Here is a 23,614-nt window from a genome sequence, read left to right as displayed (position 1 = left end):
CAGCCCTGAGAATGCCTTCAAAATTCCCGATGACATTTCCATATCCAACTGGAGTGGTGTGGTCCAACATGCATATAATGCAAGCTACCACTATAATTTAAAATTATCTAGTAGCCATATTTTAAAATGTAAAAAGGAGTAAGTGGGAAGTTAATTTTAATAATATATTGTACTTAACCCAATAGATTCAGAAACATTATCATTTCAACTTGTAAGCAACATAAAATAATGGGCTATTTGTCATACTACATGTACAAGACCTAGTGTATATTTCACACATATGGGACTCTCAGTTCATCTGTTACATTTCAAGTGCTCAATAGACACATGTGGCTAAAAGCTACTATTCTGAAAAGTGTAGCTCTAAACTAGCTGGCAAGCCTAATTTTGTAGAGAGATTGATTATAGAGGAGTTCGAAAGTATTTTTGTTTTTTTCTCACCACCTTCAAGTACCACACTACATACTCAAGTAAGGCAAGAGAATGTTGCCTTAGTAAGCTATCCTTTAAAATATGCTTAGTAAGGTATCTTTTAAAATAGATTTTTCTTTCTAAGTGACTATTTGAAAGCAGCCTTTTCTTTTTCTTCCAAAAAGATGTATGGTCCTTGCTCCCCAATCTTATTTATAATATCAGTACTTTCAATGGGCCATGTCTTTATGGACAGTTCTAAGTGATTTCTACTAGCCCTGACAAAATAGGTTCATGGTATTCCTATTAGGTATTCCTACTGTATTTATTCGATCTTTTACCCTAGTAGCCCTTGGCTATACAGCTAAGTAATCTGCAATCTCAGGCACTAAAAAACACCATTGGATAGACTTCACCATCCATAACATTTCTTTTTCTTTACTGGACATGTTCTTTCAAAAAAAAATACTTTGACAAGATACAAATCTGAAGGTTCCACCAAAATTTAAAACCAAACTATGACTCAACTTCACAGAGGGCTAAGAAAAGTATTTATTTAAAAGCAGCAGTATCCCAGGAGAAAGTGGCCAGATTTGGACTAATTTTCTAAAAAGAATTTAACATGGTCTATTCCTCATTGAACATCTGTTCCTCTGCATTCCTCAGAGCTAGTTTACCAGTCTAAATATAGGCAGACTAGGCTGTTTGCCAGGACCTTAAAAGTTATGAGGTGCCCTCCCCCCAGCTGTGAATTTAAGCTATGTCTGAGAGACTACTCATGCATTCTTATTTTCCCCAAATCTAACTGACAGCATAAAATTATATGGGGTCTTCACACTGAATTGAAACAGTCAGATCCTGTGATTACTTGGTTCTCTGTTCATATCACCTTCATAAGTCAGATGTCAAAGGATATTAGGACACAGGTTCAGTTTTCCAGAGGCAGCTTTTATATTTATCAATCACTGAGTCATTAAGCTGGGTGAACATTCACTCACACAGTGTTATGATGTTTGTGAATATATTGCTTTTGCTGTAGCATTTTTCAGGGTCATTGCAAAAACACTCAGTGTTTACCTTGTGTCTTTTCACCTTCGTTATTTTTTCTGAGGGTTGGTTGAGCTTATTAAGCAGGGTTTTCAAGGGAAACAGTGTTCCAGCCCTGTTTACGTACCTTGCTCACTTGATTGGTCACCTTCTTGGCAAATTCTATATCTGGAGGATCCGCCAGAGGTGTGAATTGTGCTTGCTGTTCAGCAAGACCTTTTTTGTAGGCAATCTGACAAAATAAAAGGGATGCAAATGAGCTACAGATAATCATTTTATTAATATTGTCCATGTTCCATTTGTTGGCATTTTTAAGACTATGTTTCCATCTAGATTTGAAGTCTTAAACTTTAGTGTACTGCGTAACCATAATTTATCCTTGTAGACACTGCATGTCCTTCCTCTCAGCATACTGGAGATTTCCCTCTTTGAGTTTTCTCTCCTCTCCAAGATTATTGGCCCCAGATCTGTTTCCTGCCTTTGACTCCACATCATAACCTGCAACTGAAATTATTCTCTTAACCAGCATCCTCAGCTCCCAGTGTCGTATCTTTCCATCACACTCGTTAACAAACTACCAGCTCTGGATCAACTTAACCAGACACTTCTGTTCTTATATCCAGGATGCTGAGAGCTACTGAGGAAAGTCACACAATTCTATGGATTGGATAGTGATAACATGATAACCAAGGTTAAAAGAGTCACAGGAAGAAGGTACAGAGGAGGGAAAGCCCTTAGCCTGAAATCTGCATGCCTATCCAATGGCACATTCTGTGAACAACAGCTTGTATGGGGCTCTGTGCCTAATAGTCTAAATTTATCCAAGGCCACTTTGCCTTTATTGAAGCTTGAACATCCCATATGTGCCTCTGATCATTCTCCACCAGATACAAACCCCAACGTTGTCCTTAAGCCCAATTAACTGCATCTTATCCTCAGCTTCCTCTTCCATAGAGTAAAGAAAGTCTGCACACTTGTCTTTCTCTGTGTTCATTCTCACCTCTCCCCTCCACCTGCATGGCCCAGAGGAGAGGAATCCTTTGCAGGACATGAGCCCAGCGCTCAGGGTACTGTTCCCTCCAGCAGCCCTGAGTACCTAACTCTATCAGTCACCTCTCCTCCTTCTTCCAGTATCAACCTCTCCCTCTTCATTAGTCCTTTCCCTTAGCCTATGAAAGACTTCTCCTATCTTAAAAAAGTATTATTTTAATACTATTAATACAGTTAACTGCCTATTAATTATTCATCCCCTTCACTCTTGTTCTTCATTTTTCTTCACTACTGACTGCTTTGGCTTTTTCTCTCTCCAGTCTTGACTCCTGCTTCCAACAATGCAGAGTATTCATGGATCCCCAGATACATGAAACCTTCTTATGTCTCTGGACCTCAGCCATGCTGCTGCCTTTTCCTGGAATGCCCCAACTTTGCCTTTTCCCCATCTGTCTGCAAGCTGCTACTTGTTCACCAGGTCTCAGGGCAAGCACAGTTTCCCCTCCTGTGCCCTTCCTGATTCCATCGCCTTCTCTAGGATTCTCACTCAACTTAGCCTTTACCCACTTTAAAGAAATTATCAAATAACACCATAACTGATTGTTTACATCTCTGTCACTACGTAGACTGTGACTTCTGGGATGGCAGAGAACATAATTTCTCCCCTGGGAACTTTTGTGGCCTACACAGTACCTGACAAGAGTGAAGGCTCAGTGATTGACTTCTGAATGTGTGATTTCCACACAGAGGCCATCGGGGCCAGTCTGAGGAGAACAGTCCTCCCAATTCATCCAGTGCTCAACTGTGAGACTTCTACAAATTATTTCTCTTCCCTTGTGACAATATTCTTATTTATAAAGAGGTACATAGTTCTGAGGTCCCCATTATTTTCTTCACGCTTTAACCAAGTCTAATTCTATCTCATCCTAATAATATCTACCTAGTACCTATAAGAAAAGCTTTCATGACCATTAAATCAATTGGGATACAAAAGACAAATTTTTAAAGGTGTTCATTGAATTTCACTGCTTAATTTCATTTAAGAGTGAAGACTTATTTTAGGCATAGGGAAACCTGTATTTTGCATTGCTGGCTAAGGCCTAGAGGAGAAAGCAATGTTCTTCCAGGAGAAATGCTGATTAAGGATGATATCCTGTCAAGAACTTTCAGAAAAATCAGATCTAGAAGTCCTAATTTCTCAGGAACCTTGGTCAGAATTCTGTTTATTTAGAATTCTGTAGTCTGGATCAGCTTAAGGACTCTCTTAGTGGTTGCAAAGTCTTTGGTCTCTATTTAGATAATAAAGAAAACATGATAATTAAAGTTAAGAGAAACAGAAGGAGAAGGACAAGAGAGGGAGAGGAAGCCTCTGAACCCAAATCCTTAGCTTGAAATCTACATGCCTTCCCAGTGGTACATTCTGTGAAAAAATTACTCGCTCTGTGCCCAATAATTGTAAAAGTTCATGGTACTGACAGCAGTATTAATAGGCATGCTGGTTATCTGATACTTAGTGCATGCCTGATCTGTAATAAAAATAAAAGCATGTGTTAACTGCCAAGTTTTTCAGAGCAAGGATAGGGAGATTTTACTTCATTATGTCTTCTATTGAGGAAAATGTGGCCAACTTTAATTGTTTGAAGTCCATAGCACTACAGTGTCATGGAGGCAAGTCTTCATCTCCCCACTTTATGGATAAAGGGAGACATTGGGAGATTAATGTCTTCTTGGGAACCTCTCCTTAGGCTTACATGATGTGCATTTCCTGGTTCTCTTCAACTTCAACAACCTGTTCCCTCATTCTTTCGCTGGCTCCTTTCCAGGTGTCCTCAGTGTGGGTGTCCTTCAAAACTCTGCCTTTGGTCATACCCTGTTTTTCTTCCCTCATACATTTTCCTGTCTTCAGTTGTCACTTAGATTCCTTTTTTAAAACATCTTTTTATTGTTGTTCAAGTATAGTTTTCTGCCTTTTCACCCCACCCTTCCCCACCTCCCCACCCCCACTTCCACCCACCCTTGTTATTGTTCATGTGTTCTTTATAACTGCTCGTGCAAACTCTTCACCATTTTCCCTTATAATCCCCTCTCCTCTCCTCTCTGGTCACTGTCAGCCTGTTCTCAATTTCAGTGTCTTTGGTTATATTTTGCTTGCTTATTTGTTTTGTTGATTAGGTTCCTGTTAAAGGTGAGATCATATGGTATTTGTCTTTTCACTGCTTGGCCTATTTTGCTTAGCACAATGCTCTCCAGTTCCATCCATGCTGTTGCAAAGGGTAGGAGCTCCTTCTTTCTTTCTGCTGCATAGAATTGCATTCTGTAAATGTACCATAGTTTTTTTGATCCACTCATTTACTGATGGGCACTTAGGTTGCTTTCAACACTTGGCTACTGTAAATTGTGCTGTTATGAACATAGGGGTACACAGGTTTTTTGGATTGGTGTCTCAGGGTTCTTAGGATATTATCCTAGCAGTGGAATTGCTGGGTGAAAAGGCAGTTCCACTTTTAGTTTTCTGAGGAAATTTCATGCTGTTTTCCATAGTGGTTGCACCAGTCTGCAATCCCACCAACAGTACACTAGGGTTCCCTTTTCTCTGCAACCTCTCCAACACTTGTTTGTTATTTTGTTTATGATGGCCATTCTCAACAGTGTGAAGTGGTATCTCATTATGGTTTTAATTTGCATCTCTCTCATAGCTAGCGATACTGAGCATCTTTTCATATGTCTCTAGACCCTCTGTATGTCCTCCTCAGAGAAGTGTCTGTTTAGGTCCTTTCCCCATTTTTTAATTGGGTTGCTTGTCTTCTTAGAGTGGAGTCATGTGAGTTCTTTATATATTTTGGAGATCAAACCCTTGCCTGAGGTATCATTGGCTCACTTAGATTCTGATGACTCTCAAATATTAATCTCTTGTCATCTCACATTTATGCACTAGCACTAGATTTCTAATTTACCTATAAGATGCCTTGATCTGAATATTCCCCCCATTGTCTCAATTCTAGTTCTCTTTAACTAACACATCCTTACCAGTTATACCTCTGCCCATCTGGACTGCCAATCTTGGTCATAAATTCTTCTGTGGCCCCTTTCTCTCTTTTGTCCCCAATATCATTAATGCTTTTAAAATACTTGTTTCCTTTAGATTTCTTTTTCCTCTTCTTTGTCTCCATCATCCCTCTGATTCATCTATCTTATTAAACAGTCTTCTACAAGTAGTCTCCTACAATTTTGCCTAGTCCGAGTCTATCATATTGTCTGTCAAAATTTCTCCAGATTCTACTTTTATTATGTAATGAGATTTCTCCAAAATCTTATGATGCCTCTTATTGACTTGACTACCAGATCATGTCAAAGCTATTTTGTCTGATTTTCAAGGTCTTGCTACCAGTTTCTTACAAGTGCCCTCATAACTCAGCACCCACAGCAGTCACTTTCTTTGTGCTCTAAGCCCCAGGCTCACTTCCCCTCTGTCCCTTTGTTCAAGTGCTCTCAACTTGAAATGCCCTTCCTGTTCATTGCTGCCCCTTCTCACAGAATCACCATCTTCACAGGGCCTTCTCTGATTACTCACATATATCTTGTCCTTCTCTTACCAAGTATTATACTGTAGGGTTTGTGTGGGTTTTTAAATTTTTTTCTTATGGTTTAGTATATAGCACTTTCATCTGACCAGCTTGGTTATAGATTTTCAAGGGAAAGGATAAAAACTTCTTGTTTCACTTTCCTGTCTTGCCAGGTATGCATGCATAATGGGCTTTCAATAACTAATGATTGATCACTTGGTAACGGTCATACAATATTACATATTCATGAGATACAGAACCAAAACTCTAATCTTAAAAGAAAAGCAGGAGGTCCCCACACACTAAAATTGGCAGACTAGATAGTCTTGAAATTTTGTTACACCTTCTTAAGTTCCTAGCTTACCCTGTGCTAGGATAGGAGTATATCTGCTATATTTTAACCAATTACATGCAACCTGGAATAGAAAATATGTCCACTAAATTTGCAGGTGATATCAAGTAAGAGGCAATAAAAAAATTAGACCTCAAAAGTTGGCTACACCATCAAATGTATATGTATAATTTTAGTTCAGAGCAAGCTAGAATCCTAAGATCCATTGGAAGTAAATCCAATAAGTTTTAAGATGCCAACTGGCTTGTTAAGTTTATATTGAAAGTAAGAGGTTCCAAGGACCTAGCTAACAACAAAATGAAAAAGAACTTGTCATTTTATAATAGAGTGTCTCCTGAAGATTTTGAATTTTCACCATGGCCTCTAGCAAATATAAGGAGCAAGAAATAAAGTAACAGAAAGCAAGGGGAAGTGCTGGGCCCACACAAGGCTCTCTGCTGCTGCTTTTAACCCTAAGTGCCCTATCAGGGCTTTTAAGCTCCTCCAATGAACAGTTTTCAAGGTCTAAGATACTACAATTTTAGCCACTGGGACTGCCGAGGTTTTGCTGACTCTGCAGTACTCTTTGTGTACACCAGTGGCGAGAGGTCTTTGTGGGACAACCACACACACATCTGGACAAGTACGCCAGTCTAGGACCTCTTGCCTAGGAAGGGGGACATGCCATAATTCTGACTGTATAATTAGGATAGCAAATCAAAATCTTGCAATAATATATTTATCTAATAAATTTGAGAAGGTGGCTATGATTCCAGTAGGTTTTTAAAATGCTACTCTGTTACACAGAAAAAACTTCAATACCATACCAGGGGACAGAAGGGAGCATGCTCTAATACAAAGAACTCTGGTCTTGGGATCACAGGACCAGGTTTCTGGTGTGGGCTCTACAACTAATTATTTCATGTGACCTTAGACTCATGTTCCTCACCTGTCAAAAAAGCAGATTTGACTAAATTCTATGTAATGTAAACTATAAAATCTAAAGTAGACATCAAAAATTATTATTCTAGATGTATTCCTCTGCAGTAATGGCACTTAGTCTCTCTTAAATAATTGTAGTAAGCATCTGGCCAGAAGATACAATTTGAGGTGCTTGATTCCACACTACAAATGGTAGTGATTGCAGTCCACTTACGTCACTGAGAGCTTTCTGGGCTTGGGCAACCCTCCTCAGCTCTGGGCTGTCATTATATGGGTAAAACAAAGTTTTATCTTCTTCCCAGTCTGCAGTGTACAGTTTCTAAATCAGAAAAGAGTGGAAAGCTGTGAGAATATGAAATCACAGTTACATGAAAATATATAATTTTTACCTCATTCATCAATGGCCTAAAGACTCAAGGGCAAGGTAAGAGCAAAGGTAAATGGAACTCACAGATAATCTCCACTTTTCCATCCAATTCAAGTCATATTTATTAATAGATTCTCTTGCTTCTCCTGACAAATCTTTCTTACAGAAGGGCAGATGTGTCTAATTCTGTTTCATCTCTTTTCTGTGAGTTTATCTGACTCTTGCTACAAGTACTAATGCAAGTGTAAGGAGCCAGGAAGGTACTTAGGTAGTTACTGTCACAAAACAGACCCTTAATAAGAGCAATAGCCAGGAATATCCAAAGTGTAGCACAGGGTCTACAGAAAAACTAAAATACTACTTTGTACATCTCCAGAGCTGGACCTCAGGAGCAACTGTGTTCTCCCACTCACTCTTCCTGGGTTGCTCAGGTTCCTGATAGGACCCTCTCCTCTCCTCTTCCCCAGAGCTCTCCCCAGAGTTCCTCCTTGCCAAGCCCTATTCCTGAAGCCACACCAGTCTCAAGGCTACTCACAAAAGACTGGGGAACTGTATTTCAGATTATCAAGAGTGTAGTGAGTATTCCTCTAAATGACATGGTAGGAGAACAGAGGAAGACAGAGGTGGTGACAGAGCAGAGGCCCTTACCTTACTGAACAAGGCTGTGTTCTTAACGGCCTGGACAAGTTCAGGGGCATCAGGGGGAAGCAGGTACTTATCCTTGGTGTCTTCCCAGTTCTGTTTGTATAAAACCTAGATAGAAAGAGCAGAGGGCTTGATGTCTCCCCCATGGCATGATGATTTAGAGAACAAAAGAGAACATTGTGAAGAGTTTTTCACACTCAAAGTGTCCTTGTACAAAGGTTGCCAATGTGGTTCTAGCACCGATTAGGAAAACATTGACCATGTCAGCATCCCATAACACCTTTCCTGCATTAGTAAGCTTTTCCTTGAAAAAATATCTAGTTTTTAAAAAAATCTTAGTCATGATTCTGATTCTTTACAGATTCCTTTCAAAGGGTGTAACCTATCCACCACTGACTAAATTTGGATGATACATGAATTTTTTTGACTGACATTAAAAAGTATTTTTAATTAGTTCCCTACATTTGAAATTTGGAGATTTATCATAAAATTTCAGCTTCCTAATTCTTTAAAAAATAAGAGAGTCTGACAATACTGGGACTGCACTCTGTGCAGCAATTGCCTGCTGTTGAGCCACACAGGCTCCAACCCACAGTGCTCTCCTGGGCCACTTCAGTCACCTGGGCAGCCTCCCTGACATGTGTGCATTTAGAGCTCACAATGCCTCTGATTCAGTGGGACTGGTGAGCAGGATCGGGCCTGTCCGGTGTTCTCCTCTAAGGCTGGGCAGAGGTGGCACACATTTTATTTTGTGTCCAGCCATCCATACCATGACCTTACCTTACTGACTTGCTGCGACACTTTCTTTGCATGTTCAATGTCCTTTGCTTTTTCATCCATGTGATAGATAGTTTTAGCAATATCACCATCCATTCGATACTTAACCTGCAGAATAAATGTACAGTTAGACTTCATGACAGGCATAACCATGTGATTAAAGAATGTCCTATAATCCAAGATCATTGACCCAATCATTCTATGTTTGCATCACAATGCAAAGTTTTTTAATTGCAGGTAGAAAATCATGATCTTCAGAGGTTTGCAGAGCACCTATATTTATTGCTTGTCTGCTTTCCTGGCCAAATTCCAGCCTCCCTGTGCTCCAGTATGGAAGACCACAATGAGTCAGAACTTCCAAAGTATATCACCTCTTAAGCTAACTTTCAAAGCCAACCTTTTAGAAGCGTCTTTGGATTCACATTTAGAGCAACATCATCTACAGCCAATGTTTCCACTAGACTTCTGGACTGGCTCATAGTAACTCAACCACTTATTTTCTCCATATCTATTTAAAACCAGTTCCCAGGGGGAGGCATATTTTTGATATGTGTTTTATTTTAGCAATGCAGCCCACCTCACTGAGTTGATCTTGTACTTTCTTGATTCTGCGAAGTTCTGGAGTATCGGTTGTGATAGTGGTTGGCTGTCCTTTTTCTTTCTCATACTTCTCCTTGTATTTATTCTGAAAAGAATACCAGATATTAGCCTGAAACCTTATAATACAGCAGAAGAAATTTCAGGCAATGTACTCACCCCCCTCTGATAATAATTACTGTGAGTTATAACAATTATCTGTTATAACAGCATTTTTTTGTCCCCTACTCTGATTCTCAGCAAACACTAAAATAGATTTGTTAATTGCTTCTCTAAAACATGGTTTATAATGGAGACAGTAGAAATGGTATTGCAGACTATTGTCTTAGAAATGCCCTGCAATGATTCTCTCAACGTTTTTATTGTCTGAGTGCACACATAAAAAAGCTTGAACTGCAATAATTTTAGAAAATAAATATAGAAATTGAACCAAATGTGAAAAGACTTAACTGCTGATACAATGCAAAAATAGTCAATTCAGAAGTTGCTACTAAATCTCAGTGATTTGGATAGCTGACACCACTTGAATTAATGAAACATCTAAATTATGGAGTATTTTGAAAAGAAGTGCAATTCAATTATTTCTGCTAAATATACAATGAGTTCTTGCTTTAAATATAATGTTCATAATATATCATTATTAATGGTTCAAGAGTACTCTTGAGTGGAGTAGTCAACAATCTAAATTATGTTATTGATTTAGTTACTAACCACTTTTAAAATATTAAAAACTCGTGCCAACATTCTTCTCAGTCTACCAGAAATTCTAGGATATTAGCATCTGAAATTAATGAGATTTTATGGCAATAAGTTGGCAAAAATAATTTCTATTTTTGCTGAATACTACAGTGATAAAAGAGTCAAGATGATGTTATTTTTAGAAATCTAAGTCTTAGAAGTCTATTTTTTAGATCAGTCAAGAATCTGAACTAGATAAATAGTAAAAACAAAAACAAACTAAGCAAGCAAGTAGAACAGGAAGAGACTCACAGAAATACAGATCACATGGAGGGTTATCAGTGGGGACAGGGATTGGGGAGAATGGGGGGATGGGTACAGGGAACAAGAAGCATAAATGGGAGGTACAGAATAGACAGGGGGAGGTTAAGAATAGTATAGGAAATGAAGAAGTCAAAGAACTTATATGTATGACCCATGGACATGAACTAAGCAGGGGGAATGATGGTGGGAGAGGGTACAGGGTGGAGGGGAATAAAGGGGAGAAAAAATGGGACAACTGTAATAGCATAATCAATTAAATATATTTTTTAAAAACTAATTTGAACTAGAAATTTACCAAGTGGTCCCCAAGACTTAATACTCAACCAAAAGTGAATATTTATTGGCCAACCACAACAGGATGCTTTTGAAAAAAGCACTAGTCCTATATAATCCAATGTTCCCTAAGATAGTTTACATATTTTTGAGCCTCCAGAGGACATAAAATCAGTCTACCTAGTGAGACCTCAGCCCACCATGGGTAATTAACGAGTAGGTCTAAATCTGCTGCCAATCAGTGTAACTTAATTTTGAGAACCAGGGACCACTGAGAGCAGTGATTTCTAGCTTGGACTGCATCTTAGAGTTATCTGAGCAGCTTTTAAAAATCCTTCTACTCTGCCCAAACCCAGAGCAATTAAACAAGAATGGCCTGGGCCATTTTCCACTTTAAAGTTCTCAGGGAATTCTACATGTGCAGCCATAGTTCAAAACCACTGTTCCAGGGTGCAAACACTCCAATTGGCAGTGTCTTAGTCTGGTCCTGGTTTCCTACCCTACATGTTCTTCTTCACTATCCGCCTCTTAGAGACCCACCTCAGAGGCATCCTGCTCAGCCATCATTTAAAAAGATGTTATTTAGCTTTCTTGAACTGATGTTAACTAAATCCATACTTGTGGTTTCATTATTCTAGATTGATAAATAACTGTGATTAAATACCAATAAATGCTTTATAATTGGCCTTATGCTTATTTTGCAGGAAAATTTCAATAAGGATGCTTTTCCTCATGCTGCAATGGTACAAATAAATTACAAGAAAGGAAAATTGAAGACTCACAAGAGCACATATTTCTGCAAAATCAGTTTTGTCTCATACTGGTTGAGAAACAAAATCCAGCCAGTATCCAAAACAGAGCTGGTTGAGATCGGTAATTTCTCCATCATACAACCAGGTTAGCAGAAGTCCGGTTGAAACTTACTGTGCTAAAGAGATCCTGCATTTTCTGACTGTGTGCAATGTAAGGGGTCATAAATTTTGATGAGTCCACTTTCTTCTTGACAACCTTCTTCCTCTCCGCAGGCTTTCCTGGCTCTGGCCCAGCCAGCGCTGGTTTGGAAGGTTCTGACTGCTCATAGTCAGATGTTGTCGTCCTTGTGGTTGTGGTTTCATAGATTTCTGTTATTGTCTGAAATTTTGACAGACAGTTCAGCATTGTTATAAAAGTAAAAACTGTGATAAGCATGATCTTGGTATTCTGACTTTGCCACACATTTCCTGGTATTATTTCTCCATAACTAAAGCAGGCCAAGGCAGAAAATCACTCGCTCCGTCCATTTGACAGCACATTATGTTATAAACATAATGCTGGTTGTCCAAGATTGCATGGAGTAAACAGTTACTCCTTCTTACTTGCCTTAAAATTCCATCAAAGAAAGGAACTCTAACTCTTTAAGGTGGGGTAAAAATCAGAAGTAAACTATTCTTAAATATTTAAAAATGTTCTTAAATTCTCTGGGTAAAGTAAAAGCAAACTTGGGGTCAGAGAACAAAAGATGAAGGTAATCAAAGACTTTTAAATAAGTCTGAGGAAGTCAGCTGCGTGTTCTGCAGGTATCTAGGCATTCTCCCCTGTAGTATGAGACAAAAAATAATGAACCTCATGAAAAATGATTCACATCAATATTACAAGTGATTACCATTCTTTGGCGCAGTCAGTTCATGAATGTGAACTGGAATGACATTCACACTAATAAATGCTTAAGTGGACAACAATAATGATGACACAAAATGGGGTAATTATCCTCACAACAGTCCTATGTGTGTGGCAGGTGGGAAATTACTCTTTCTCTCAAAAAAAGCTGATGTGGAAGAAACTAAGGCCCAAAGTTTGGGTCTAGTCCAAGGTTAAAATACTGTTTGTAATAAAAGAAGATAAGCAGCCTAGTCTTCAGTCCATCTCAGAGTATAATGTTCTTTACAGCTAATACCACCTGAATCAGGGGAGGAGTTCCAGCATCAATTTTGAGAAGAAAAATCTAAGTGATAAGGAAATTGTATGGCTAAGACAACTTTCCCTAGTGTTGTCAGATTGTTGCTAATAGGCTGCTTTCTACTCATTATCAATGATATGTGGTTGACTGTGAGAAACTAACCAATTTACAGCTCCTACGAGTGTTAGTTTCCATGCGATCTCGGCCTCTGTGAGTGGGCTTTAGGGTTAGCCACCCACACCATTGTATTATCCTGCTCAAAAGAAACAGCTCCATGCAGAAAATGAGGCAAGACTGAGGTATTTCACCTTGGGAAAAAAAGTTCCAACTTCGGATATTTACAAGAATGGCTTTCTCAGAATTACTAATATGCTAAAACCTAAGTAGCATTTTATGGCACCATCAAAGACAAGGGTTTGGAGGTACCATCCCTGTCCGTGGAGATGGTGCCCCACAGCTTACAACTCTACATGACACCACTGCTGGTCCCCATGCAAATCACAAGGCCAAGACCATCCCTTTGCTGTAGTCAGAGTGGTGACAGCCATTGACATTACTCTAATTAGCATCACCTTCACCAAAAATACCACCTGAATGATTGGGAAAACTATGCCCCAGCATCTTGGGTTTGCTCAATAGCAAAAATGGTGATAAAACCTGTCAAACAGGTAACATTCATTCTTTTACCACCAGCTGCTGATACACACAGGTGAGTATCTCTCCTCATATTCTCCCTTTTGCCAGCTCTATGGCCCTGAGTGTGTGTGAGAGAAAAGGCTCCTCCTGCTTTAAGGAGCATACAGTTCATGCAGGTGCAGGTTGGGTCTTACCTGACCCGGGACCTGTTCGTAGACTGTCTCCTCTGTGTAGTACTAAAAATAGAGCACAAAGGTATGGTTGTGAGAACCAAAGCAGAAATCACCTCTCCTCTGCCTCAGCTGAACCACCTGGGCTATTTCACTTGCCCAGCTGGTTTGCTACATGTGTGGAAGGAAGTAGAAGAAGAAGCCTGTTCACATTTTGGGCCCCATTTTAAGCCTGTGAAACTTCTGAGAAGTCCAATGAACGGCGTCAGACTGGACAAGGAGATGCAGAGTGGCAAGAAAGGTGCCTGAGGCTGGTTTCTCATCATGGGATGCTATTTTACTCAGGACAAGTAAAATTTTTCTTCTGGTACCCAAGTTAAATTTTCTGAGAAAAGAATATAATACCCAATACCTTGGGTGTGTGGGTTGTGCAGAGAGGAACTCTGATAAAACTCAGTGTTTGCTGACTGGCAGTAAAACACAACAGAAGCTTCAGTGTGAATAAAATTTCTAAATGGACTGTATCATGGAAATGATAGATCCAAAGGCATATACACATCTCAATTATCCCGATACCACTCTGATTGCTAAGTAATGAGAGTTTCTTCTAGACTGATGGTTGAATCCCTTCCAATAGTGTCATGACCCTAAAAGGGGTGTTAAAATGAAATTTTACAAATGTCCAGGAGTGAAGGAAAAAATGAAAATGTTCCTCATCACAAAATGTGGGAAAGTTAGGCTGCAGTTTGCCACTGAGGGCTCCGAGGTGCCTGCAGGCTAGGCCTGAAATCAATCTACTTTTGTTCTACCTCTGACATCACAGCAATAAATAGACGTGGGAGGAACTGGCTGACATTTTGTTTCAGATGTGTGAGGGGGGTGGAATCCTGTCCCCAGCCTCTCCCAGCAACCCTCTCCCAGCAACGCCTGATGGACCCGAGGAAGACTGGGTTAGGTCAGGCACACAAAGAAGGGGATAAAAATGAAACATTGGCTCATTTTCTCAGCAAAAAAAAATGGACATGATTTTTTGCTTCATTTTTCTTTTCTCTGCCACCACAATATATACTTGGGAAAATGAAACAACATTGAATGCAAAGTTTCCCTCAGTGGCCCTTTTTCTCTGCCCTTGGTCCAGTGTCCTCTCAGCCAACTACTTAACCCTTGTCAATAGACCACATGCTCTATTTCACACCCAGTAAAATTAGTATAAACCTTGTCAAATGTCCCTCACTTTTGCAATTTCTTTGCTTCTTTTCTAGTTTTTAAATTTGGAATCTAATTCCATCGCTGGGTCCTCACACAACACAGCAGAAATCGCAAGCTCTGACAGGACAGTGGATGGCTTTTACATGCTTGTGCCTTCATCACATGGGAATGTCATGTGCACACTCTGGGAAACACTGTTTGGTGCTGATCCACACGGAATCATTCCTCTGGCCACACAAAGCACCAGTGACTTGAGAGGAAACTTTGAACTTAAATGGATGATTCACTACGGTTTTGGATTCTGCTAGCCTCCATGTAAAAGCAGCTCTTTGGTAGCCATCCAATTTCACCTTGCTGGGCTCTCATGGCTGCTAAATGTTACCTTAGAAATAAGCTTATAAGAAAGGCAACATTAGCCAAATGATTGGCATTAACTTGTAAGCCAAACCTCATTTTTTAAAAAGTTTTGCCACTGACTAGATAGTACATCCTTGCTTCTTCTTTCTTTCCAAATTTATTTAAATTTGAGTACAGAATGACAGTATAATTTAATTTAGATGACCAAGATCCCTAGGAGATATATTTTAAAAGCCAATTCCTGTCTGTTTTGTGAACTCTCCCCTGACTTTTTTCTCAAATCTGCCTTCACCCCATTCTCATGTCATCTTTTTTGAGGTCAGACAGACCTTGGTTCAACACTCCCTGGCAGGAAGTCTGTTCGTTTAGCACCTGCTGGTCAGCCCAGAGCGGTAATGGGCACAAAGTGGTGAGGATGAGATGCCTAAAAATAGCCCCCGCCATTTTTATGACATCTCATTAAATCAATCAAGCCTAGTGCTAAGGACAGATTCCAGTGACCGATGAACACAATTATTTTAAGAAAGACACGGGATTTCAGTTGGAAACTAAAAAAGTATTCCTGGTTTTACAATCATAGGGAAGGCAATTTCATTTATAATTTTGTTAGTGTTGGAGACTGATTATTCTACCCTTAGGGACATATGACAAAGGTACACTAGTAATAATTTTGAACATTGACAATGTGGCCTTTGACATTGACCCCAAAGAGTTTGTTATATTATATGAGATTCATTCTGGGTTTCATACACACACACACATATACAGGGCCTGGCAGAAGTAACGCCTGCTTGAGTGTGGTTGGTAGGGTAATACTACAGGTGTAATAATTTATAGTTTTAATTTGAACAACATTTCACCTAAAATGTTATATGATGTGCTTGAGTGTGATATTGTCATGTTACAGAATTGCATGCTTATGATTTTGTAATAAAAAAGGGGCATTATTTGTACTGGGCCCCTGTGTATATTCTTCAGTAATAAAAGCAATTTTCATTGTAGAATAAAATAAAATTTTCCTCATTTAAATATTGATGGGTCCACAAAACAAATTTCTGAAGACAAACTTTGGCACTTCACTTGAAATTTGATTCTGGGTAGCTCTTAAAGTTAATTTCACGCTTTTTTAAAAGTACAGATTTTCAAAACCGCCTCCAGTTTATATATATATATATATATATATATATATATATATAATCACCAATTAGTAATTATTAATTACTAATTATAATTAATAATTACCATTTTTATATTCTATGGCAATATACTTATGGATATGAAACTAAAGGCAAGAGCTGGTAAAGAAAAACCATACATGATAAAAACAAAATTATACTTATATATATGTAATAAACAACAACTTTGTTAAATGTGTTAAACACCTACCAATAATCTGGAGGGAATTTTTCAAGATGCCACTATGGTCTTTGTTCTTTTTCAAAATTCAAATTCAAAAATTAGTTCTGTTCCCTTGGGTAAATACCGTGGGGCTGGTGGGAAAGAGGCTCCAACTCTCACTTAGGAGCACTGGGAGTTTATTTTTACATGCTTGTGCGTGCACATATACATGTAGATGAAATCTCATATATGCATATAATCTCACATACATTATTCTAAACATTTAATTCCTATCTCCCTATAGATAATCACCCAGTTAAAGCAAAGAGTTTTTCTCCTCTATTTCTATGCATACCCTAAGAGCTTTTTCTTCGTCTCCCCCATCCCTTTGTTTTTTCGAGAGTTTAAAGAAAAGCAAAAGTGGGAAACAGTGACACTTCTTTCCAATTTTAAATCCTACATAATTATAGTGAGACTGAACATAAAATATTCCTTTCTCCTGCTTTAATGGTGACTCTTTGTGAAGTTATAATAGACAACGTATTTTTAAAATGATTAATTCACCCACACGGCTTTGATTGTTGCTACATAAAATACTTTGCTGTCAGAGTCAGTTGTTTTTAATCTTACCTCCACCACCTCCTCATATTCTTCGTCATCTGCCATTTTCTCAGAGTAGTAGTGGCACCTACAAACTTTTCATATTCCAGACAAATGAAGACACATTAAAATTGATCCCCAGAACAGAATCATCTTATAAGATTATAAAAACAGAATTTAAAATTTATCCATTCTACATATGCATATATGTCTGCAGGCTAAGTGAGAAAAAACATTTAAAAGCAGGTTTGAAAAACTGAAACTTCAAGTTTTTTTCTCTCGGTTCCCTCGGGAATATGTTGAGCACTGCTGCTTGCAGCTACGTCATGGCCTTAGTTCACGTTGTGAAACCAAGTGGAGATAAGGCAGTGAGGGGGCTTCGAGTCAAAGGAACAGAGCGCTTAAATTTCCAAACGCCTGGAGAAGAACATTTTTAAACAAAAGTTTTAGTAAAAGGAGGGTCAGCTCGGCTTAGCACCAAAATTCTAATAGTGCTGCCTTAGGTTTCCATGTGCTCTAATAGTTACATGGCACACAGTATATCTTAGGTGTCAAAAGAGAACATATAAAAATAAATCTGCCAGTAGATCTGAAAAGAAAAATAGAAACCTCAAGGCAATGTGTTTATTTTCTTCCCGAACACCATTGGCTTGTATGGAGTTTTCTCTTTCGTTTCTGTAGCTCTTGTCCAAACCTGGAAAATAACAGATTTTTGAAGCACTGATTGAAGGATGTGTAAGATTGTGGGTCTTTGGCCTAAGCTTCTAATTCAGGAACTAACGAAAGGATCTCCCAAGGCCTTTGTAGTTTGAGGCCAGAGAGTGGGACTCTCTCGATAAAAGTGGATGATGACTTGGAGCAGCTGTCCCTTCTTCGCCCAAAGACATTCGCTATGTAAACCAATACCCTGCTATGGCTGGTTTTGTTAAGCTAGCGAAGCTGCCGCTCCAGAGGCAAAGGAAGCCCAGTGGAAAAGGATAAATATAGGAACATAAAATATAAATCCTTTTTCATACTAATATAGTTAGAATAAAAATCAAAGGCAAAAGTGAAAAAAAAATTGTTAGACAAGAGAGCCAACCCAGTCAAACAGTACACTAGTTAGAACAGGACGCTGCGTGTCAGATATTAATGAGAAGGGCCTGAGCACCGCAGTGGGGTTACAGACTGTCCTAGTCACCGTTTCCCTCACTAATTTCCCCAGCTATGACCCAAAACTTTGGAAAATGCTTCAAGGGCAGTTGTGCGATGTCTCCTGAAAGAACATTACAGAAAAAGCCATAAACCGGCCTTACCTTCAATCTATCAAATAAATTTCCTCAGCAGCAAAGCCTCTCCCAACTCTCCCCTCCTGAGAACCCCAGGCAAGAGCCTTCGAGGTGCCGGGGCTCTGAATTATCATGTGGCCAGAGCAGCCAATCAGATCTTGAGTTGCTCAAATTTCAGAAGCTAAATATACTGAGTGATCTTCTGAAAACCACCTGTTCATCAATTCCACTAAAGGATAAAGGGTAACAAATTGCTTGCTTAGAACTATTCAAATGTAGAGGAATTTCACCTAACTTCCAGCCTATGGGGTTCAAATTTACATTAAATCTCTCATTTATTGTACCCCCATTTAATGCCATATCTGTGCAAAAGAATGTAGGAGAAAATAAGCATGCTTTTGAGGGGCTTTGGCATTGACCTTCTGTAACTGCCTTCTTCACTTCCTTTGTCAGAGGTAATCATGTTCACTACATGTACAGTTCACCAGGTGAACTACATATACGTTACAGATATTGATGTGAAACAGAGAGAGAAGATCCAGAAAGTATCAATTGGCAAAAATCATTAAAAAATTAAATGATAGGTGAAAATATTTGATGATGACACTAGATAAGCTATCCACAGGGTGTAATTAAAGAGATGAGGCCCCATCATTTCTCTGCTGCTGGACCATGAGAGCAAGCCAAGACCCTGCTCATTATCTCCACTCTCCCCAGATACAGCCAACAGCTAGAAATACAGAGCCTCTTTCATAATGAGATTACTGATTTCCTATGTGCTCAGATGACTCCTAGAAGCAGAGTGTGGATGCAGGCACAAAAGGGTGCAATTTCTGAACAGCAGGAACAGATAAAATGGAAATCAGTAAATTACTAGGACGGATAATGCTCTATTAGGCAAGTCAGAGTGTAAGACATTGGCTGTGTAAAAATTACCTGAACATTTTCTGCTTGAATACAATTTTCACTGATTTAATCTCTCTCTGCTCCTCTGTACTAAAGCAAAAACCCCATGGGTCACCCATATCTTGATATAGGTTTAAGACTAAACGTAACAGTTCTTTTTTAGTTGAATGTTAGGAAGTAATCTCATATTTTAAACATATGTGCCTACCCCCTTTCTGTGATTCATATGGTCGTGAATAAAAATGAACATCATTTTGTCATGTTTACTAATTATACCTGCTCATTTGGTGTAGTCTCCCAGGTCTTGTGGCCAAAGGATATGTGTGTGATATGAGATCACCCACTTGGTAGCTGCATACTAAAAGAACTGTGACTTACTATTCATTGTGCGTTTTAAAAGATGGTGTTAAATTAAAAAATAATACAGGCCCCACTTTTAAAAAAACATATAGATCCAAATTATATCAAGGACAAATAAACAGACACTCTAATGTTAATCTAGAATTATGCCATCTAGGGATGAAAGAGAGCTCTATTTTTTTCTGGCCTATCTAGGTTCTGTGGAAGAATAAACTGATGTCCTGGTTTATTGGTAGGTTCTTATCACATGTCTTGTACATAGTCAGTGCTCAATAAATGTTGGCTATTGTTATTTGTCGATTCTTACCATATTTTACATTTTATTAAAGTCTTTGCTCTTTCCTTTGTATTACACTGAAATATCAAAATATTGCAAAACTTCTGAAAGCAGACATCAGTTATTCTAAGAATTTACAATTCATAGGAGTTTGACTAGAAGCCTGTGTGACTACAAAGCAAAGCAGGGTATACAGTTCAGCACCAATAGCAATGCTCGAGAGGGTGTTTTCCTGAAGACCAAGGCAGAGAAGCGTTGTGTCAGGAGACCAGAAGAGATTCGATGGGGAAGATAGCATTCTAACAGGGCTTTTGTTGTTGCAGTTGATTTCATTTTGTTAATTACCTCAATGAAATTACATCTGTACATCGTTTAAGAAACAAATAGTTTTGCGAGTCTTATTACTAAAATCAGCATGCTCGGTTTCCATTGTTCCTCTATTTGTTCCTCCCTGGAGCAATTATTTTAACTCTTTTAGCTGAGTCTTTTGTTATTTATCTCCACACATTTAACAAAAGGTCTATATTGTTGTTTACTGATTTTTTCAATCATAGGCATTATCTGTTAAGTCACCACTTTGGAAAACGAGGTTTAGCTCTCTGTCCCATAAACCCCCATTCTCATGAGACACAAACCTCATCTCCCAATTTTATATTCTGGTAATAAAGTTCTATTTATGTAATTCAGAATTCAATGTTTATATTATTATGATTAGCAAAATGTTATTCACAGCTGAAGCCCATGTATTATGATTACTTTTTGTTTCCTGCACAAGGGTTTGTTTTTCTGGGAGTCAATATTTTTCTTTCTCTCTCTCTTTTCCCTTCCTTGATTTCATTTTCCTAGATGAGCAGAAACCAGTAGAACTTCCTGCAATGATGGAAATGCTCTATACCAGCACCATGCAATATGGCAGCCACTAGCCACATGTGGCTATCGAGCATTCAAAAAGTAATTAGCATGACCACAAAACAGAGCTTTTATATATTTTTTATTTAATTTAAACTTAAATAGTCACATGTAGCTGGTAGCCATAGTGTTGAGCAGCACAGTTCTAGACGTTATCACTAACCACCCAAACTTTCTGTCTGAATCTGCTCTGGCATTTTTCAAAGACATTAAGAAGCATTCTACAGTGTATCCATTTCATCTTAAATCTCTCAGGGAGCCTTTTGTTCCATCTGGACTAGTTTCCTCTATAGCTGGTGCTCAGCTCTCGATTCTTCTTCACTGTTATTCTGGGGATAATGCATATTTTAATGTGAAAATTCCAACTCCTTTACTTAACTGATATTTGAGTACGTACAGTGTACCAAGCACTCTTCCACGTGCTTCCTTCACACAGTAGGCACTACTAGCTGACTAAGCAATATGTGTGCTCCACTTCTTGCTTATTAACAGAACTACAATTTAGTCTGGAACAGAAATATGCTCATTTAAAAAATACACACAATTCCCTAAGAGTGACATAGTTTGTCAATAGATTTGAGTACAATTTCTAGAGAGTAAGACTTCTGGGAGAAGTATGATTTGGCTGATAGGCAGGGTCAAATTCAGCTGGCATGTACTGTTTTCCTCTTGCCAGTCTCCCCTTCTCCATTGCTAGAATGCAGATGTAATGGCTGGGGCAGTGCAGTCACCTTGAGTCTATGAGGGTATACATCATACACTAAAAATAATAAAGCTAGAAGAAGCCTTACATGTAATGATTTCTTTAATATTTTTAAAAGATTTTATCTATTTTATTTTTCAACAGACAAGAAGGGAGGGAGAAAGAGAGGGAGAGAAACATCAATGTGTAGCTGCTTCTCGAGCTCCCCCTACTGGGGAACTGGTCCACAACCCAGCATGTGCCCTGACGGGGAATCAAACCAACAACCCTGTGGTTCACAGGCCAGTGCTCAATCCACTGAGCCACACCAGCCAGGGCTGATTTCTTTACTTTTTATATTTTGTAATTATTTTATCATTTAATGAACTTAATATATAATTATACAGTTAATTATATAGTGATTACTTAAAATTTCCCAGTTTGAACTTATTTTTGTGTGTGTTGTAAGAAAGTGGTCTAGTTTCATTTTTCTGCATGTCCAATTTTCCCAAAACCATTTATTGAATAAAATATCTTTAGCCCATTGTATGTGTTTGCTTCCTCTGTCAAATATTAACTGACTGTAAAGGTGTGGGTTTATTTCTGGGCTCTCTATTCTGTTCCATTGATCTATGTGTCTGTTTTTGTGCCAGTACCAGGCTGTTTTGATTGCTATGGAATTATAGTATAGTTTCATATTAAGTAGCATGATTCCTCCAACTTCGTTCTTCTTTCTCAGGATCACTGTTGTTATGTGTGGCCTTTTGTGGTTCCGTATAAATTTTTAAAATATTCTAGTTCTTTGAAATACATCTTTGGAACCTTGATAGGAGTTGAATTGAATCTATAGGAGATTAAAGGAGATTCAAGAAGATTGCTTTGGGTAGTATGACATTTTGCACTGCCATATTGCTATTCAAGGAGATTGCTTTGGGTAGTATGACACTTTAATGATGTTAATTCTTCCTATCCATGAACACAGTATATGCATAAAAACTGTAGAAGGAAACATAAGCAGCAAAATCACAGACATTGCCCATAGCAGTAGTTTATCAGATATATCTCCCTAGGCAAAGAAAACAAGAGAAAAAACAAACAAATGAGACTCCATCAAACTAAAAGTTTTTGCATAATAGAGGAAAACTTTGACAAAATAAAAAGACAACCCACAGAATGGGAGAATATATTCACTGATACATCTGATAAGGAGTTACTATCCAAAATTTATAAAGTACTTACAAAACTCAACACCAAAAAAACAAACAACCCAATTAAAAAATGGTTAAAGGACTTGAATAGACACTTCTCCAAAGAGATAGTCAGATGGTCAATAGACATATGAAAAGATGCTCAATGTCACTAATCATCAGAGAAATGCAAATTAAAACCACAGTGAGATACCATCTCACACCTGTCAGAAAGGCCATCATCAATAAACCAATGAACAGGAAGTGTTGGAGAGGTTGTGGAGAAAGGGAGGCCCTTTTGCACTGTTGGTGGGAATGCAGACTGGTGCAGCCACTGTGGAAAACAGTATGGAAATACCTCAAAAACTTAAAAATGGATCTGCCTTTTGATCCAGCAATCCCACTTCTAGGAATATATCCAAAGGAACCCAAAACACTAATTTGAGAGAACATAAGTACTCCTATGTTCACTGCAGTGTTATTTATAGTCACCAAGATGTGGAAGCAGCCCAAGTGTCCATCAGTAGATGAGTGGATAAAACAACTATGGGATATTTACACAATGGAATATGACTAGGCTATAAAAAAGAAGAAAGTTTTAGTCTTTGCAACAGTATGGATGAACCTAAAGAACATTATGCTAAGTGAAATAAACCAGTCAGAGAAAGACAAATACCATATGATTTCACTCATATGTAGAATCTAATGAGTAAACTGAACTGACAAGCAAAATAGAGACATACTCATAGATGGAAAACAGGATGACAGCTAAGAGGAGGAGGTGAGGGAGTGGAGGGATTCAGCAAAAAGGAAAAAGGACTCATGGATGTGGAC

At 38.5% G+C, this 23,614-nt stretch overlaps 1 protein-coding gene across 25 annotated transcripts in view; it reads right to left on the bottom strand.

Annotated features, from left to right (window-relative positions):
- Nucleotides 1–18,563, bottom strand: part of NEB (nebulin) — a 197,436-nt gene extending 178,873 nt beyond the window's left edge. For all 25 annotated transcript variants that reach the window (XM_036023508.1, XM_036023482.1, XM_036023487.1 and 22 more), the window contains exons 1-10: nucleotides 18,487–18,563; nucleotides 17,801–17,885; nucleotides 17,222–17,286; nucleotides 13,712–13,753; nucleotides 11,870–12,076; nucleotides 9,651–9,758; nucleotides 9,077–9,181; nucleotides 8,300–8,404; nucleotides 7,499–7,603; nucleotides 1,586–1,690 (exon numbers count right to left, since the gene is read on the bottom strand). In XM_036023508.1, the coding sequence (XP_035879401.1) occupies nucleotides 1,586–1,690; nucleotides 7,499–7,603; nucleotides 8,300–8,404; nucleotides 9,077–9,181; nucleotides 9,651–9,758; nucleotides 11,870–12,076; nucleotides 13,712–13,753; nucleotides 17,222–17,257 (813 nt within the window). In that variant the 5' untranslated portion in view covers nucleotides 17,258–17,286; nucleotides 17,801–17,885; nucleotides 18,487–18,563. The remainder of the gene's footprint in view (nucleotides 1–1,585; nucleotides 1,691–7,498; nucleotides 7,604–8,299; nucleotides 8,405–9,076; nucleotides 9,182–9,650; nucleotides 9,759–11,869; nucleotides 12,077–13,711; nucleotides 13,754–17,221; nucleotides 17,287–17,800; nucleotides 17,886–18,486) is intronic.
- Between the last annotated feature and the right edge of the window lie 5,051 nt (nucleotides 18,564–23,614).

The sequence above is a fragment of the Phyllostomus discolor genome, chromosome 4 (assembly GCF_004126475.2).
Source record: "Phyllostomus discolor isolate MPI-MPIP mPhyDis1 chromosome 4, mPhyDis1.pri.v3, whole genome shotgun sequence".
In the NCBI taxonomy this organism is placed as follows: Eukaryota; Metazoa; Chordata; class Mammalia; order Chiroptera; family Phyllostomidae; genus Phyllostomus; species Phyllostomus discolor.
Note: the sequence above shows the minus strand (reverse complement) of the source record. Positions and strands in the feature narration are given on the sequence as shown.